This window comes from Entelurus aequoreus, linkage group LG11 (genome assembly GCF_033978785.1).
Source record: "Entelurus aequoreus isolate RoL-2023_Sb linkage group LG11, RoL_Eaeq_v1.1, whole genome shotgun sequence".
Taxonomy (NCBI): Eukaryota; Metazoa; Chordata; class Actinopteri; order Syngnathiformes; family Syngnathidae; genus Entelurus; species Entelurus aequoreus.
Genome location: NC_084741.1, coordinates 16,552,021 through 16,569,145, shown reverse-complemented (window position 1 = coordinate 16,569,145; position 17,125 = coordinate 16,552,021). Strand labels below are relative to the sequence as shown.

General features: G+C 43.4%; 1 protein-coding gene across 2 annotated transcripts in view; it reads left to right on the top strand.

Annotated features, from left to right (window-relative positions):
• Positions 1 to 4,830: 4,830 nt before the first annotated feature.
• Positions 4,831 to 17,125, top strand: part of si:ch211-113g11.6 (uncharacterized protein LOC559008 homolog) — a 60,627-nt gene continuing 48,332 nt past the window's right edge. The window contains exons 1-4 of one of the 2 annotated variants that reach the window (XM_062062618.1): positions 4,831 to 4,983; positions 5,068 to 5,168; positions 11,076 to 11,215; positions 11,875 to 11,937. In XM_062062618.1, coding sequence (XP_061918602.1) covers positions 5,075 to 5,168; positions 11,076 to 11,215; positions 11,875 to 11,937 — 297 coding nt within the window. In that variant the 5' untranslated portion in view covers positions 4,831 to 4,983; positions 5,068 to 5,074. Of the gene's footprint in view, positions 4,984 to 5,067; positions 5,169 to 11,075; positions 11,216 to 11,874; positions 12,026 to 17,125 lie in introns of those variants that run through there. The other variant, XM_062062617.1, reaches the window with a different exon arrangement.

Genomic DNA, 17,125 nt, shown 5'->3' with positions numbered 1-17,125 from the left:
TTCCAGTCAGGGTTTTTTTTTAATTTAGTTTCTATCTGCATTTGAGACTGATGTTATCACGTTAGCCCCGTAGCTAAGTTAGCTTCTATTTTTTTAGCTTCGCCAAGCTGAAAATTATTAACCGTGTATTTACATGTTCATGGTTTAATAGTATTGTTGATCTTCTGTCTATCCTTCCAGTCAGGGTTTTTTTTTAATTTAGTTTCTATCTGCATTTGAGACTGATGCTATCACGGTAGCCCCGTAGCTAAGTTAGCTTCTATTTTTTTAGCTTCGCCAAGCTGAAAATTATTAACCGTGTATTTACATGTTCATGGTTTAATAGTATTGTTGATCTTTATTATTAACCGTGTATTTACATGTTCATGGTTTAATAGTATTGTTGATCTTTTGTCTATCCTTCCAGTCAGGGTTTTTTTTTTAATTTAGTTTCTATCTGCATTTGAGACTGATGCTATCACGTTAGCCCCATAGCTAAGTTAGCTTCTATTTTTTTTTAGCTTCGCCAAGCTGAAAATTATTAACCGTGTATTTACATGTTCATGGTTTAATAGTATTGTTGATCTTCTGTCTATCCTTCCAGTCAGGTTTTTTTTAAATTTAGTTTCTATCTGCATTTGAGACTGATGCTATCACGTTAGCCCCGTAGCTAAGTTAGCTTCTATTTTTTTAGCTTCGCCAAGCTGAAAATTATTAACCGTGTATTTACATGTTCATGGTTTAATAGTATTGTTGATCTTCTGTCTATCCTTCCAGTCAGGGTTTTTTTTTAAATTTAGTTTCTATCTGCATTTGAGACTGATGCTATCACGTTAGCCCCGTAGCTAAGTTAGCTTCTATTTTTTAGCTTCGCCAAGCTGAAAATTATTAACCGTGTATTTACATGTTCATGGTTTAATAGTATTGTTGATCTTCTGTCTATCCTTCCAGTCAGGGTTTTTTTTAAATTTAGTTTCTATCTGCATTTGAGACTGATGTTATCACGTTAGCCCCGTAGCTAAGTTAGCTTCTATTTTTTTAGCTTCGCCAAGCTGAAAATTATTAACCGTGTATTTACATGTTCATGGTTTAATAGTATTGTTGATCTTCTGTCTATCCTTCCAGTCAGGGTTTTTTTTAAATTTAGTTTCTATCTGCATTTGAGACTGATGCTATCACGTTAGCCCCGTAGCTAAGTTAGCTTCTATTTTTTTAGCTTCGCCAAGCTGAAAATTATTAACCGTGTATTTACATGTTCATGGTTTAATAGTATTGTTGATCTTCTGTCTATCCTTCCAGTCAGGGTTTTTTTTTTAATTTAGTTTCTATCTGCATTTGAGACTGATGCTATCACGTTAGCCCCGTAGCTAAGTTAGCTTCTATTTTTTTAGCTTCGCCAAGCTGAAAATTATTAACCGTGTATTTACATGTTCATGGTTTAATAGTATTGTTGATCTTCTGTCTCCTTCCAGTCAGGGTTTTTTTAAATTTAGTTTCTCTCTGCATTTGAGCCCGCTATCACGTTAGCTCTGTAGCTAAGTTAGCTTCTATTCTTTTAGCTTCGCCAAGCTGAAAATTATTAACCGTGTATTTACATGTTCATGGTTTAATAGTATTGTTGATCTTCTGTCTATCCTTCCAGTCAGGGTTTTTTTTAAATTTAGTTTCTATCTGCATTTGAGACTGATGCTATCACGTTAGCCCCGTAGCTAAGTTAGCTTCTATTTTTTTTAGCTTCGCCAAGCTGAAAATTATTAACCGTGTATTTACATGTTCATGGTTTAATAGTATTGTTGATCTTCTGTCTATCCTTCCAGTCGGGGTTTTTTTTAAAATTTAGTTTCTATCTGCATTTGAGACTGATGCTATCACGTTAGCCCCGTAGCTAAGTTAGCTTCTATTTTTTTAGCTTCGCCAAGCTGAAAATTATTAACCGTGTATTTACATGTTCATGGTTTAATAGTATTGTTGATCTTTTGTCTATCCTTCCAGTCAGGGTTTTTTTTTAATTTAGTTTCTATCTGCATTTGAGACTGATGTTATCACGTTAGCCCCGTAGCTAAGTTAGCTTCTATTTTTTTAGCTTCGCCAAGCTGAAAATTATTAACCGTGTATTTACATGTTCATGGTTTAATAGTATTGTTGATCTTCTGTCTATCCTTCCAGTCAGGGTTTTTTAAAATTTAGTTTCTATCTGCATTTGAGACTGATGCTATCACGTTAGCCCCGTAGCTAAGTTAGCTTCTATTTTTTTAGCTTCGCCAAGCTGAAAATTATTAACCGTGTATTTACATGTTCATGGTTTAATAGTATTGTTGATCTTCTGTCTATCCTTCCAGTCAGGGTTTTTTTTTAAATTTAGTTTCTATCTGCATTTGAGACTGATGCTATCACGTTAGCCCCGTAGCTAAGTTAGCTTCTATTTTTTTAGCTTCGCCAAGCTGAAAATTATTAACCGTGTATTTACATGTTCATGGTTGTTTTTATCAGATACCAAAAGTTGCGATCTTTATCGTCGTTGTTCTATACTAAATCCTTTCAGCAAAAATATGACAATATCGCGAAATGATCAAGTATGACACATAGAATAGATCTGCTATTCCCGTTTAAATACAAACATTTCATTTCAGTAGGCCTTCAAGCTGTATGCCATAACCAGCAATATTAAAATTATTAAAAGGCTTGCAATATTTCAGTTGATGTGTAATGAATCCAGAATGCATGACAATTCCATGTTTTTCATTGCAATACAGAAAATAAAGGACTTTATCACAATAATCTAATTTTCTGAGACAGTCCTGTACCGAGTAAAAGACATTGAAAAGTTGTCGCCCTCTCGGCATCTGCGTAAACGCTGCAAACAGCCCCCTTAACAGCCCCCTTAACAGCCCCCTTAACAGCGCATTCATTCATCCATTTTTATACTGCTTGTCCCAAGCGAGGTAAATATATTGCATTAGGTCTCTTTGTCCCACTTTAGGGAAATAATTGCTTTGTAGTGAATTATATTTATATAGCGCTTTTCTCTAGTGACTCAAAGCACTTTTACATAGTGAAAGCCAATATCTAAGTTACATTTAAAGCAGTGTGGGTGGCACTGGGGAGCAAGGTGGGTAAAGTGTCTTGCCCAAGGACACAACGGCAGTGACTAGGATGGCGGAAGCGGGATCGAACCTGGAACCCTCAAGTTGCTGGCACGGCCACTCTACCGACTGAGCTATACCGCCCCATCTCATATATGAGAGGACAATGTGATGTTTTAGTGCACGATCACATGAACCTGTGCACTGTCAACAAGTGCATGTCGACACACACATACACACACACCCCTGTGTGGGTGTGTGTGTGTGCGTGAGCGTATTTGTGCGAGTGTTTGTGTGTGTGCATGTGTGTGCATGTGTTTGTGTGTGTGTGCGTGAACATACGCGTGTGTGTTTGTGTGTGTGCATGTGTGTGTGTGCGTGAACATGCGTGCGTTTGTGTGTGCGCGTGTGTGTTTGTGTGCGTGAATGTGCGTGTGTTTGTGTGTGTTTATTTGTGTGTGCGTGTTTGTGTGTGTGTGCGTGAACGTGCGTGTGTTGTGTGCGTGCGCGTGTGTGTGTTGTGTGCATGTGTGTGTGTTTGTGTGTGCATGTGTTTGTGTGTGTGTGCGTGTGTTGTGTGCGTGTGTTTGTGCGTGTGTTTGTGTGTGCATGTGTTTGTGTGTGTGTGCGTGTGTGTGCATGCGCGTGTATGTGTTGTGTGCGTTTGTGTGTGCGTGAATGTGTGTGTGTTTATGTGTGTGTGCGTGAACGTGCGTGTGTTGTGTGCGTTTGTGTGTGTGTGCGTGTGTTTGTGTGTGCATGTGTTTGTGTGTGTGTGCGTGAGCATGAGCGTGCATGCGCGTGTGTGTGTTGTGTGCGTTTGTGTGTGTGTGTTTTGTGTGCGTGCGCGTGTTGTGTGTGTGCGTGTCTGTGTGTGTGTGTGCGAATGTGTGCGTATTGTGTGCGTGTGTGTTTGTGTGTGCAAGAATGTGCGTGTGTTTGTGTGTGTGTTTGTGTGTGCATGTTTGTGTGCGAGTGTGTGCATGCGCGTGTCTGTGTTGTGTGCGTGTGTGTTTGTGCGTGAATGTGCGTGTGTTTTGTGTGCGAGTGTGTGCGTGCACGTGTTGTGTGCGTGTGTGTTTGTACGCGTGTGTGCGTGCGCGTGTTGTGTGCGTGTGCGTGTTGTGTGCGTGTGTATTTCCGTGTGTGTGAATGTGCGTGTGTGTGTGTGCGTGTGTTTGTGTGTGCATGTGTTTGTGTGTGTGCGTGTGTTTTGTGTGCGTGTTTGTGTGCGAGTGTGTGTGTTGTGTGCGCGTGTGTTTGTGCGTGAATCTGCGTGTGTTTTGTGTGCGTGCGCGTCTTGTGTTTGCGTGCGTGAATGTCCGTGTGTTGTGTGTGCGTGCGTGTTTGTGCGCGCGCGTGTGTGTTTGTGTGCGCGGGAATGTGTGATTGTGTGTGTGTGTATGTGTGTGCGTGAATGTGCGTCTGCTCGTGTGTCGTGTGTGCTGTGCGTGTTTGTGTGCGCATGAATGTGCGTGTGTTCGTGGGCGTGCGCGTGAAAGTGCGTGTGCTTGCGTGTCTTGTGTGCTTGTGTAGGTGTGTGTTTTTGTGTGCGTGAATGTGCGTGTGTTTGTGTGCGCACGCGCGTGTGTTTGTGGGCGTGCGCGTGAACGTGCGTGTGCTCGTGTGTGTTGTGTGCTTGTGTAAGTGTGTGTTTTTGTGTGCGTGAATGTGCGTGTGTTTGTGTGCGCGTGTGTTCGTGTAAGTGTGTGTGCGAGTGTCTGCGTGCGCCTTGTGTGTGTGTGTGTGTCTGAGTGCGTGCGTGCGTGTACGTGCATGCGCGCGCGTGCGCGTTGCAGCCAATTGTTGCGAGGCTGCTGCGAGGTGGAGCTTCTTTACCCGGGCGGACGCGACCGAGTCAGCAGCCTGACAGCAAGCGGCAGAGAGGAGGCAGTCAGGAGGTAAAGAAGGCAGTCCGGAGGTAAAAGAAGGCAGTCAGGAGGTAAAGAAGGCAGTCCGGAGGTAAAAGAAGGCAGAGGTCGTCACTCTCCAGGGTTTCTTCCAGCTCCAACATGAACGCCAAGACGTCGCGCTTCCTCGTCTTCTTCCTCGTCCTCGTCGCCGCTGTGACGGCCAAGGCGCCCAGGCTCAAATTTGTGGTGCACGGTAAGCTTACAAATATATATATACAGTATATATATATATATATATATATATATATATATATATATATATATATATATATATATATATATATATATATATATATATATATATATATATATATATATATATTTTTTTTTTATTTTTTTTATTTTTTTTTTTATTTTTTTTTAACTTTCTGGATCTTTTATCGGTGCGATGCATGCTGGGTAAACTGACAGATAGATGGAGTGATGGGGGGGGTTGATCGTTAAAATGCCCCCCCCCCCCCCCCCCCCCCCCCCCCGTTGCTGAGGTAGTCAATTAAAGGAAATGAGAGGAAGCGCGTCCATTGTGAGAAGAAACTCATTTCATTGTTTCATTCACACCCGCTTGTGTCACACTTCATGCCGGGTGGGTGAGCTGCAATGCGGGAGAGAGGCGGCGTCGCAACGGCCGTGTCGACATGTGGTGGTGGTGGTGGTGGTGGTGGTGGTGGTGGGGGATTGAGATTGTGTGGAAAATTCCGAGCCCACTCATCATTATTTATTCCACTCACATATTTCACACCTCGCACATATGCAGCCAATGGAGGGGGGGAGGGGGGCTGTTATATGTAAGTGCCCCCCCTACACAATAGATGGACACATGGTACAAGACGACAACAGCCATTGTCATGCAGTGCGCGCGCACACACACACACACACACACACTCGGTTGGTAGAGTGGCCGTGCCAGCGACTTGAGGGTTCCAGGTTCGATCCCCGCTTCCGCCATCTAGTCACTGCCGTTGTGTCCTTGGGCAAGACACTTTACCCACCTTGCTCCCCAGTGCCACCCACACTGCTTTAAATGCAACTTAGATATTGGCTTTCACTATGTAAAAGAGCTTTGAGCCACTAGAGAAAAGCGCTATATAAATATAATTCACTTCACACACACACACATTGTATTGTACTTCTGACCTTCTTGAGACGTGAACAAATGCCTCCCTCTTTAGGACCAGCCTTTCTAGATATATAAAGATGTGTATTTACAACATTAATAATATATACATACTATGCACATATAAAACAGCTTGTTGTGAAAATGAGTTGGAATTTCACAAGAAAAGGTCACCATTTCACAAGAAAAACTTGGAATTTTGGCAGTTTTATAATAAAAGGCGTCATTTTACTCAACGCAAGTCAAAATGTGACAAGAAAAACTGAACACGTGTGCGATATTATGAAAAAAGTTGGAATTTTACTCAGTAACAGTCGCAATTTTACAAGAAAAGCTAAAAATGTTGGCAGTTCTAGGAAAAGAGTCGTAATTTTACTCGACAAAAGTCACAATTTTAGAAAAAAACTTAAAAATGTTGGCAATGTTGTAATAATAATCGGAATTTTACTTGGCAAAATGAAAGTCATAATTTTATTCCAAAATGTCACTGTTTTACAAGAACAACAAAAAAATTGGCAATAGTGTGATACAAGTCTGAATTTTATATATGACAAATGTCACCATTTTGCATTAAAAAGTAATTATTTTACATAAAAAGTAATAATGTTACAAGAAAAATATTGCAATAATACTGAAACGGAACGAATATGATAAATTGTTCCCAATTTTATAAGAAAAAAGTAAACACATTGTGAGAAAAAGACTGCTTTTTTTTAAATGTGTTGTTTGTAATTGTTTTTTAATCTTCATTATTTACTTGAAGTTATTACAGTATTTCTCTACATACATATTTATTTTATTTTTTTAAATTAATTTTGGCCAAAGGGGGCGCATTTCAATTTCTTACACACACTTGTTATTTCATATGTTGACCAGAGGGGGAGCACTTTTAAAAGCAACACACAGTCAATGTGAAAAATCCCTCCTTTTTGGGACCACCCTCATGTTGATGGATGTCACCACCAGGGGTGCTAATGAGACATTTTCTATTAGATGCAATGGTTTTCAGTATTGGGACCATGATTTATGTCCTCACTTGTTCACACCTCCTCATATGGAAGCTACTTTTCCTTGTTGATGTCTCAAGAAGGGTAGAAATACAAGAACACACACACACACACACAATGGGAGGTCCTGGCAGTGTCCTAACGTCCTCATCGTGTAAATTGCCCTGGCTTGGCTGCTCCGACCACCTGTAGATGTCCCGCAGCGTTCGAGGAAACGTCTCGCGGTGTGAGCTCGTTAAACTTTTAAAGGCTGATGTCACCGTCTCGGGGGATGAAGTGCGTAAAGGATATCACCACATGGGGTCAGGAACACTTCAGAAAACCACTGTCAGTAACTACAGTTGGTCGCTACATCTGTAAGTGCAAGTTAAAACTCTACTATGCAAAGCCAAAGCCATTTATCAACAACACCCAGGAACGCCGCCGGCTTCGCTGGGCCAGAGCTCATTTAGTTAAAAAATTACGTTTCTAAATTTGAACATTAAGTATCTTGTCTTTCATTGTATTCAATTGAACATAAGTTGAAAAGGATTTGCAAATCATTGTATTCTGTTTTTATTTATGAATTACACAACATGACAACTTCACTGGTTTTGGGTTTTGCACTGTAAAACAATGATGGAAGTGTTTGGATGTTTTTTTTTGGGGTCTATTGTTAGCCGACTTTTGCCAGGGTTTATTTATGATTTAGAAAGCATAAAAAAAGAAAAACATAAGGATTGTGAATGATAGGCTAAATTAAAATGCAGTTCCCTTTTAAAGTGGGAGAAGTTTAGCAAGTATAATAATTTAATATTTGTTGCAACATTGGATACAATTAAAGTTTCAAGTATATGCAATTTAATGCAGTACATACATTTTTTTTTCTGTTGATGTGTTTTTCTGGTCTTGCCACCCAACCCGGGGGGGAAGGGCGACACAGCAGTGGGGCCGGATCAAAAGAGACGCTTTGCTGAACAAAACGTTGCTTTATTACAAGCGAGTGTCATTATACAGGTCTGCAGTACCTGGAGGAGCTCAGGTCAAAAATGAAGGACTCCTCACCTGGAGGAGCCGAACCACAGTCTTATATTCCTTTTTTCTCTGTCTGGGTGTGTGTTTAATCAGGATAGCACAACCTGACCATGTAAGGAGATGTTCACGTGTAAGTGTCCGGGAAGACATAACTTGTATAACATAACTTGTAGGTTGCCGTTAAGATAAGCATGGAATCTCTCCTCCAGGATAAAGCTAGAACTTTTGCATTCCGAAGCTCGGTTTTATTTATTTAAAGCAACGCCCTATTGTGTCTATCCCCTACCAAGAGCTACACCAAGTGACATCTGTAGCATAGGTGAGATGAAGCTAGCCCTCACTCGGCTGGACCCCCAGAAGGCAAGTGGGCCGGATGGCATTCCCACCTGGCTGCTGAAAGAACATGCAGAGGACCTGGCACCGGTCATCACACATCTGGCCAACTGCTCTTTCCAACAGGGGTGTGTCCCCGATGTATGGAAGGAGTCCAATGTCTGTCCCATACCCAAAGGCCAAGACCCTGGCTCAATCTCAAACTGGCGTCCTATCTCACTAACTTCTTGTGTGGGGAAAACAATAGAACGTTTTGTGTTGAAAAAGCTTATGCCAACAGTGCTTGACATATGTAAAAATCAATATGCATATCTGCCTAAGCACAGTACTACAATGGCTCTAGTCAGGGCAATGCACACCTGGCTTACCGAAACCGATTCCAAACCAACGATGGTGAGAGTACTGTTGGCAGATATGTCGAGAGCTTTTGATGTAATTGACCATGGGATCCTGATGCAAAACATACTGGACCTAGGACTGTGCCCATATCTGACAGCCTGGCTACATAGTTACATCTCAGGAAGGAGACAGAGAGTGGTGGCAAATGGAGCTCACAGCCCCTGGATTGAAGTTACATCTGGGGTGCCACAAGGGGGTGTTGTCTCCCCATATGTCTTCCTCCTTTACATGGCCACCCGGGATGCTGTTTTTGAGGACACCCTTGATGTCGGATATGCAGATGACATCGGGCTATCGAGAGCGATCCCCATATCCAACATCATGTCAGACACAACGATGTGCCAGGAGGCACAAAGGCTGGATGAATGGGCAGCAAATAAGAAAATGATACTCAACGGGAAGAAGTCGGTAGAACTCCGGATATGTTTTGCCCGAAATCCATCACAACCTCCTGCACTGATGTTGGGGGGACAGGAGGTCCCTGTCGTGGAAACAACAAAGTACCTGGGTTACCACCTCGATCAAAACCTGACTGGAGATGTGCACATGGAGAAGGCAATAAAAACCGCCTCCAAGCGGCTGCACTACCTCACAGTCATGGCGAGACATGGACTACCTGCAGACGACCTTGTTACCATCTACACCACTCTCATCAGGCCGTGTCTGGAATATAGCTCAGTGCTCTTAGTGGGCTGCTCCAAAAAACAACAGGCAGAGCTAGAGCGAGTCCAGAAACGTGCCTGTAAAATCATTACGAGGAGAGCTGGAAACATCTCACAACCCCTACCATCACTCCAGACCAGGAGAGAGGAGGCTGCAGTGAAGCTGGTCAGGGATATGCATGATGAGCAACACCCTCTGCATGACCTGCTACCTCCAACACGAGGCAGCCGCACTGCCAGGACATTGAGGAACCAACATAAGCTGGCTGAACCCGAGCCCAAAGCCAAGACAAAGAGACTTAAAAACTCTACCCTGCATACTGCAATTAAACTGTATAATAATACTATCTAATTAAATAAGTAATACAGTCATTTACCAGAATGCTAATAGTTTCCATGCTGCTGTTGCCCTGAAAATGAAAATGTTTTTTTTTTTTTTTATATAAAATACTGTCCGTTCTTTTAATTTTTTTTTATCTTTGTTTGTTTAATATTCATTGTAAAGTTCAGCTGTTTTTTCAGTGGGGCCTTGGCTCCACTGCAAGCATGAATAAATAAAGTCAAAGTCAAAAAATTCTTCTCGTGAGAGAGCTAATTCCAGTCCACATGCGATTGTCCAACTAAGGCTCCTTCATTTATTATGGGCTCAACCAGTGTTTCCCACACATTCATTTATTTGTGGCGGCCCGCCACGAAAGAATTACGTCCGCCACAAATATAAAACATTAAAATAAATTTTGTTTTTTTGTTTTTTTGTCCTGTCCAGCTTCTCAGGCAAATCATATAGTTGATGTAGATGCCCATATAGGCTGTTCAGATTTACTTTACAAAAGAGAAGTGTAGGATACTTCTCTTGTTGCCTTATTTGTATTTGACCACTACTGTTTTCTGTTTATTTGTTACTGACTGTGGCAGGACACCTCTGCCTCTGTTTCACTTTATGTTGCTGGTAAATAATATGGTTGTAGTAGTAGGCTAAAGTTAAATTATTTAGTATGCACTAATTAAAGGGGCAGATCTTTAAGAGACATTTTAGCTTTTATATTTTATAAGATATATTTTTTGTAAGAACCACAATTAATAAATATATTTCAGTGAATAACTTATTGTTCAAATCTGTATATAAATATGTACATAAAGTGTTGTAATTATATTGTAAAATGGATGGATGGATGGACGTTTAAAACAAAACTGTTTTTATTAATTAGTAAGTATACATTTTTTGAGCCTTTTTAGAGAAAAATTATATCATTGTAGTAAGTTATGCAAATTACTCGATGATGTCATGGTGACCACGCCCATAGCCACGCCCCCACCGCCACAGGTATCTTGGCAGTTTATGGGAAACACTGGCTCAACCATTACTTAAACATGGTGGTTCGCTTTCTCCAAGTGGAATATGAATATTCACCTTATGTAGAACATAATGAGTTCATTAATTCACTTCGCTGTCAAAATGGAAAGAATGAATACATTAAATGATGTGGCGGTCCAGATGTGGTACCCGAGCCTTGTGTTTGACACCTCTGCCTTACAGGCTTTTGTATAACCAACTCTATCCTGACCCACAGAACCATCTCGATTCCACTTCGACAAGCCCGAGAACTACGTCAGCATGTACCACCAGGAGGGGAACAACACGCTGTACGTGGGCGGGCAGGCCATGATCTACGTGCTCACCTTCGGCAACAGAGGCGTACATGACCTGCAGGTGCTCACTCCGTCTGTAGCTGACTGCCTTTGATTGACAGAGCGATATTAACACGACCTCGAGAGTGAGAGTCATATTTATGTGAGAGAGCAGAACAGTTCCAGCCGTTTGTCAATCAAAAGGTGGACATTTTCCAAAAACATATTCACGCCTTGCTATTGATGCAAAGTCTAAATATGACAAGACTGACGTGGGAAGTGGTGGTGGAAGCAATAGTTGGATTGATTGAATCCTCAGTTTTTAAGACTTTTAGAGAGAATAGTATTAGAAAATAATAAACACACCGTCAAATACATTTCTCTCTGACTTGGCATAATCGTCTTTGGAAAAACTGCACTTGTAATGGATGGCAGTAGGTTGTGTTCCTAATTAAAGGGCCATAACGATTGCTGCTTGGTTCTAAACCTCGAAGATACATTTCTTAGAGATAAATTCAAGCCACATTTTGTGCTGGTGGAGAGAAAATGTGCCACCTACGTACTTAATGAGAGTTCATGTCCAAGCAGTGTGTAGGATGTACGGCACAGACACGTTGTGCAGAAGCGCGGGGAGGCAACAAGGCGCTAAAAGTCTCACATAAGAAGGGCAGAAAAAGTGATGGGTCGCTGTTGGAGTTGCGGAGGCGTGACAGAACTAACCCGTGCTTGCTCCTCCAACAGATCCCAGCACCGTCAGATCAGACCGCCATCGACACCTGCAAGGCCAAGGCGGCACCGCTCGAGGTAGAAGCTCACTGTCCACTAAGTGCATCTTTAACAACCTCGCCCTGTTTCCATCATCACCACCACCATCATCATCATCCATTCAGAGGTTTGTGCCACGTGCCGATTACTTCTAAAACAGTGGTTCTTAACCTTGTTTGAGATATCGAACCCCACCAGTTTCATATGCGCATTCACCGAACCCTTCTTTCAAATTCAAGACAAAGTTATGTTTTTTTACTGGTGCACAACATGAGTTGTGCATCAACATCACCTTGTTCAAAGAACAAAACCAACACAGTGCATGAACTCACAACAAATTACACACATGCAAATCAGTCTGACTTCTGCTGTTCCCGTATCCATAAAGCCGATAGGGAGAAGTTTTTATTTACACGATGAGTCGGGTTTGTCTTGACCGCGGCAGAGGCTCCGTCGAACCTCTGAGGCTGACTCACCAAACCCCTAGGGTTCGATCGAACCCAGGTTAAGAACCACTCTAAAACCTTCCAAAATTACATATAAAAAAATTACCCTAATGATGTAGTCTTCTCAAAAGCAACAGCAGTAATCCAATCGGTCTCAAATTAACGACCTCCGTCAAGGAGATTTTTTTCATCAGCATGGTTTTGTGCGCACCCTGCTGTGTTATCTGCTGAGGATGTTCCTATTCATTGTTGCTGACAATCCACACATTGACGCTGGGATATAGGGCTGTGTCCTGCTCTTTCACCATTTGATTCAGGAGTTTAATTTGACCTCACAGTCGAATTGTCAAACATTAAATCCCCCTCCTAACTCCGTGTACAGGGGCTCATCATGGGGTGATAAAACGAATTGCATTCATCATCCATCCATCTTCCGCTTATCCGGGGTCAGGTTGCCGACTTCCATCTCCACAGTTACTTCATCCAGTTCCTCCCAGGGGATCCTGAGGCAACCCTACAAGTTAGACAAGACCGGAACCTCTCACCATCTGGGGGTATCGTGACCAGATGCCAAAGGTGGCTTTATTCAGAGTTCTACCCGAATGAGTCAGATCGGGGTTCTACCGCCACGGGTAAGATGTACCCCTGTGCTATCCGCCGCATTCGGGCAGATGGGGCTCATCAACCTGGTAAGGCAGCCCATCTAGGAGAAGGAAATCTCCAAACTCAAAATCACCGCTGCCTTGCGGTCAACCCACTCGAGGGTAAGGCTAAGGGAGTAAACCCCAACAGAAAATCAGGATCCGGAGTCATTCCGACAACTGATGTCAAGCTGTATCGACACTTGTCGCTCCCTTGGATCCACCAGCAACGCAGAGAGGGGGGGGCTTGCTGCCTGGACAACAGTTTGCCCTCCATAGTTCCATGCCCAGGCCATGTAGATCCACTGAAGAGGTCCACTGGAGAGGTCACTCCAGCATCACTTTAAAGGATCTACCCCATCGTCTCCCGAGACGGAAGGATGCCGACGACGGCAACGACTCGAATGACAGAGCGTCTCACCCGAAACTGTATCTCTAAAGCAGAGCCCCGCCACCCTATGGATAGAACTTATTTTGGCTGCTTGTACCCGCGACCTATTTTACGTCAGAATACAAAGCTAAGAGTAGGAACACAGATCAACCGGTAAATCGAGGACTTTGTCTTCCGGCAACACCTCCCTCTTAACCATGACGGACTGAGTTCACTTCACCGATCTGCCTGTCTATATCAAGATACATTGTCCGCCTGTGGGAAGAAAACCCTGAGGTACTTAAACACCTCCATTTGAGTCAAGATCTCATCACTAACTCAGAGATGGCACTCTAAATGTTTCCGGGCAAAACCCAAGGACTCTGACTGGGAGGTGATGATTCTTATCTCGGTCGCTTCACACTCGGCAACGAACTGAACCGGTGAAAGCTAAAGATCACGGCCAGATGAAGCCAGCAGGACCACATCACCTGCAAAAAGGAGACACCTAGTCCTGCAGCCACCAAGGCGTATCCCAACAATGCACTGACGGCGCATAGAAATTCTGTCCATAAAAGTTACAAACAGACTCTGTGACAAAGGGCAGCCCAGGCAGAGTCCAAACCTCACTGAAAACAAATCCGACTTACCAAGCTCTGAGACTGATCATAAATAGAATGGTTCATTATTCCTTTTGTAAACTGTACCAAACGCATCCACGTACTCCGGGTGTCGCTGCCACAAAGCTATTCAAAGATTCACTAGTAGGACCTGATATTCAGCTGGGAACGTGGTAAACAACAAATAAACAAAATATCTATGTATTCTAGCCGCAACACAAGGCTTATTTGTATGGGCTAGCAATAGATTGTTGGAAACCGTGGATCCAACTCGAGTCTTTCTGTTAAATATCTGCTTGTCCCAGTTTTCCACAAACCAATGACAAAATCCACAAAAACTGTAAAAATGAGAAAATAATCCACATAATGGCTCCGGAGCAAAAGCATTGCCGGATGGCGCAGTCCTAAGCTGGCATCTGACGTCTCTTTCTGCTTCCGCCCTGTCCGATACCACTCCATGCCTTATCTATGCCCACAATCAGTTAATTTGCTTTACTGATATCCCTATTACTATTTGATATGCCTTGTAACAGTTCATGGAGGAATTACATTTTTCGTTAATTTTCTTTTATTCCAAGCTAAGCACAAGGTATTTGTGGCTGGCAATAATTGAATTTATGGATGCATCTATGTGGCCATTAAAAATTATTAATAACATATTATTGTGCACAGACAATTAGTTTTTTAGAGAGTGAGATATAAGTCCTGATTACAGTTTCGGCTGTCACTTCAGCCTTCCTCGGAGCAGTCGCTGCTTCCTGATGTCTAATAACCGCTGGTTGTGTTTTGGCCTCCTATATCTTTTACTCCATGAAGTAAATTTTTCTGCTCACAATAATCTTTCACCGGTAGTTTTGTGAGGATGTTTCTACATGGGGGACTCGCGCTCGTTGGGAAACACCGCTGTCGGACACTGAGCTCACAATTACACTACACACCTATGGTCGGCTAAATCCAGCCGTCAGCACTGGTGGGATTCGCCGGAGATTGGAGCGAAGCACTGCCTAGTTCAAGAAGTGCATAGGTAGTTATCCTTCCGGAAACTTTGCTACAACTTTTACTTCCTCTATTTAGTCCAGTTTGGTGTCTTCTTTGCGCTGTACCAGAGCCAAGGACCTCACTAAACTGTCCAATCTGTACCGTGTTTTTTTATCAGAGTGGTTTAACCATTTTTATTGAGGGAAGGCAGCGGGTGATCGCTCAAAGGCGACGTCCTTACCGCCCCCATTGACATTGTTCGGGCATGTGGGTCTCTCCAAGCCTGCAGGTCGGTCTCTATTGCGGGGAAGGGACCCGCGAGACAGACCGGTGCGGCGGTGCCGCCTCGCTTGGTCTCGGAAACGAGACCAAGACGAACCGTCCTGCATCGGCGTCCCGCCGGTTCATTGTTTAGCTGACCTCAAAATGCGGAAAAAGTGTTTCCATTGTGCTTTTGCCAAACACTTCACTATCGAAACGTCTCAAAAACCACCTCATGAGAGCTCAAAAATATTTGAGTTTTTTCGAAATATGGGTGTTTCCATTACAAGTTTCTTATTGCGACATTTAGGTTTTGCGCATTTCTGGGGGTACTGGAAATGCAGCTATGTAAACATCCAAAAGGCCCTTTACAATGTGCAAATATTACAAATGCCTCACTTAAAGCCTCATCGGAAGCTGTAACATTAAGTTTCATCTGGTGCTGATCAAATTTAAAGCAATGTAAACATGTCTTCATGACTCAAAGGTATCCTAATCTTCCATAGGAGTGAAAATATCAAAGCTTTGGACAGTTTTTTCTTTTAACGAAATCATAAAAATGACACAAAAACACTGCATTTAGGACAGGGACAGTGCAGAAGTACGTCCTTTTGACTTAGGTAAACATCCATCTATCCATTTATCTTCTTCCGCTTTTCCGAGGTCGGGTCGCGGGGGCAGCAGCCTAAGCAGAGAAGCCCAGACTCCCCTCTCCCCAGCCACTTCGTCCAGCTCCTGCCGGGGGATCCCGAGGTGTTCCCAGGCCAGCCAGGGGACATAGTCTTCCCAACGTGTCCTGGCTCTTCCCCGTGCCCTCTTACCGGTTGGACGTGCCCTAAACACCTCCCCTAGGGAGGCGTTCGGGTGGCATCCTGACCAGATGCCCGAACCACCTCATCTGGCTTCTCTCGATGTGGAGGAGCAGCGGCTTTACTTCGAGCTCCTCCTGGATGACAGAGCTTCTCACCCTATCTCTAAGGGAGAGCCCCGCCACCCGGCTCGGCTGCTTGTACCCGTGATCTTGTCCTTTCGGTCATAACCCAAAGCTCATGACCATAGGTGAGGATGGGAACTTGGATCAACTGGTAAATTAAGAGCTTTGCCTTTTGGCTCAGCTCCTTCTTCACCACAATGGATCAATACAGCGTCCGCATTACTGAAGGTGCCTGTCGATCTCACAATCCACTCTTCCCTCACTCGTGAACCAGACTCCGAGGTACTTGAACTCCTCCACATGTGGCAATATCTCTTCCCCAACCCGGAGATGGCACTCCACCCTTTTCCGGGCAAGAACCATGGACTCGGACTTGGAGGTGCTGATTCCCATCTAGGGTTGGGTATCGAGTATCGATTGGAACCGGGACTAACTTTCCGATTCTCCCGGAATCGTTCAAAAGTTTAAATTTCGATTCCTATTTTCGATACCAGTCCGCCGACCGGAAAAAAATATGTCCGCCGAACCGGAAGAAGAAGCCGCTGAACACCAACGAAGAAGCGCCCACCGCCGGAAGTGTTAGCATAGCCGAGCGAGTCAGTCAAGCTCAAGCATGGATAGCGGGCGTCGGCGGTCGAAAGTGTGGCTATACTTTACCAAAAAAAATGAAATAACCGCGAAATAACAGAGCTCCATGTCCATCAAGAAACGAGTGGAGAGTGGAGAGAGAGCTGCAGATGTACCAGGACGTTCCACCGATACTTATGTCTGACGACCCTGCTGCATGGTGGTGGAACCAACAAAAGACTTATCCTTTGCTGTCATATCTCGCTTTCTCCTATTTATGCGTTCAAGCTTCTTCCACACCCAGCGAACGTGTATTTTCCACAGCAGGAGACACTATCTGTCCAGAACGCTCACGCATCCTGCCTGAGAAGGCGGATATGGTCATTTTCCTAAACAAGAACTGTCTCTGA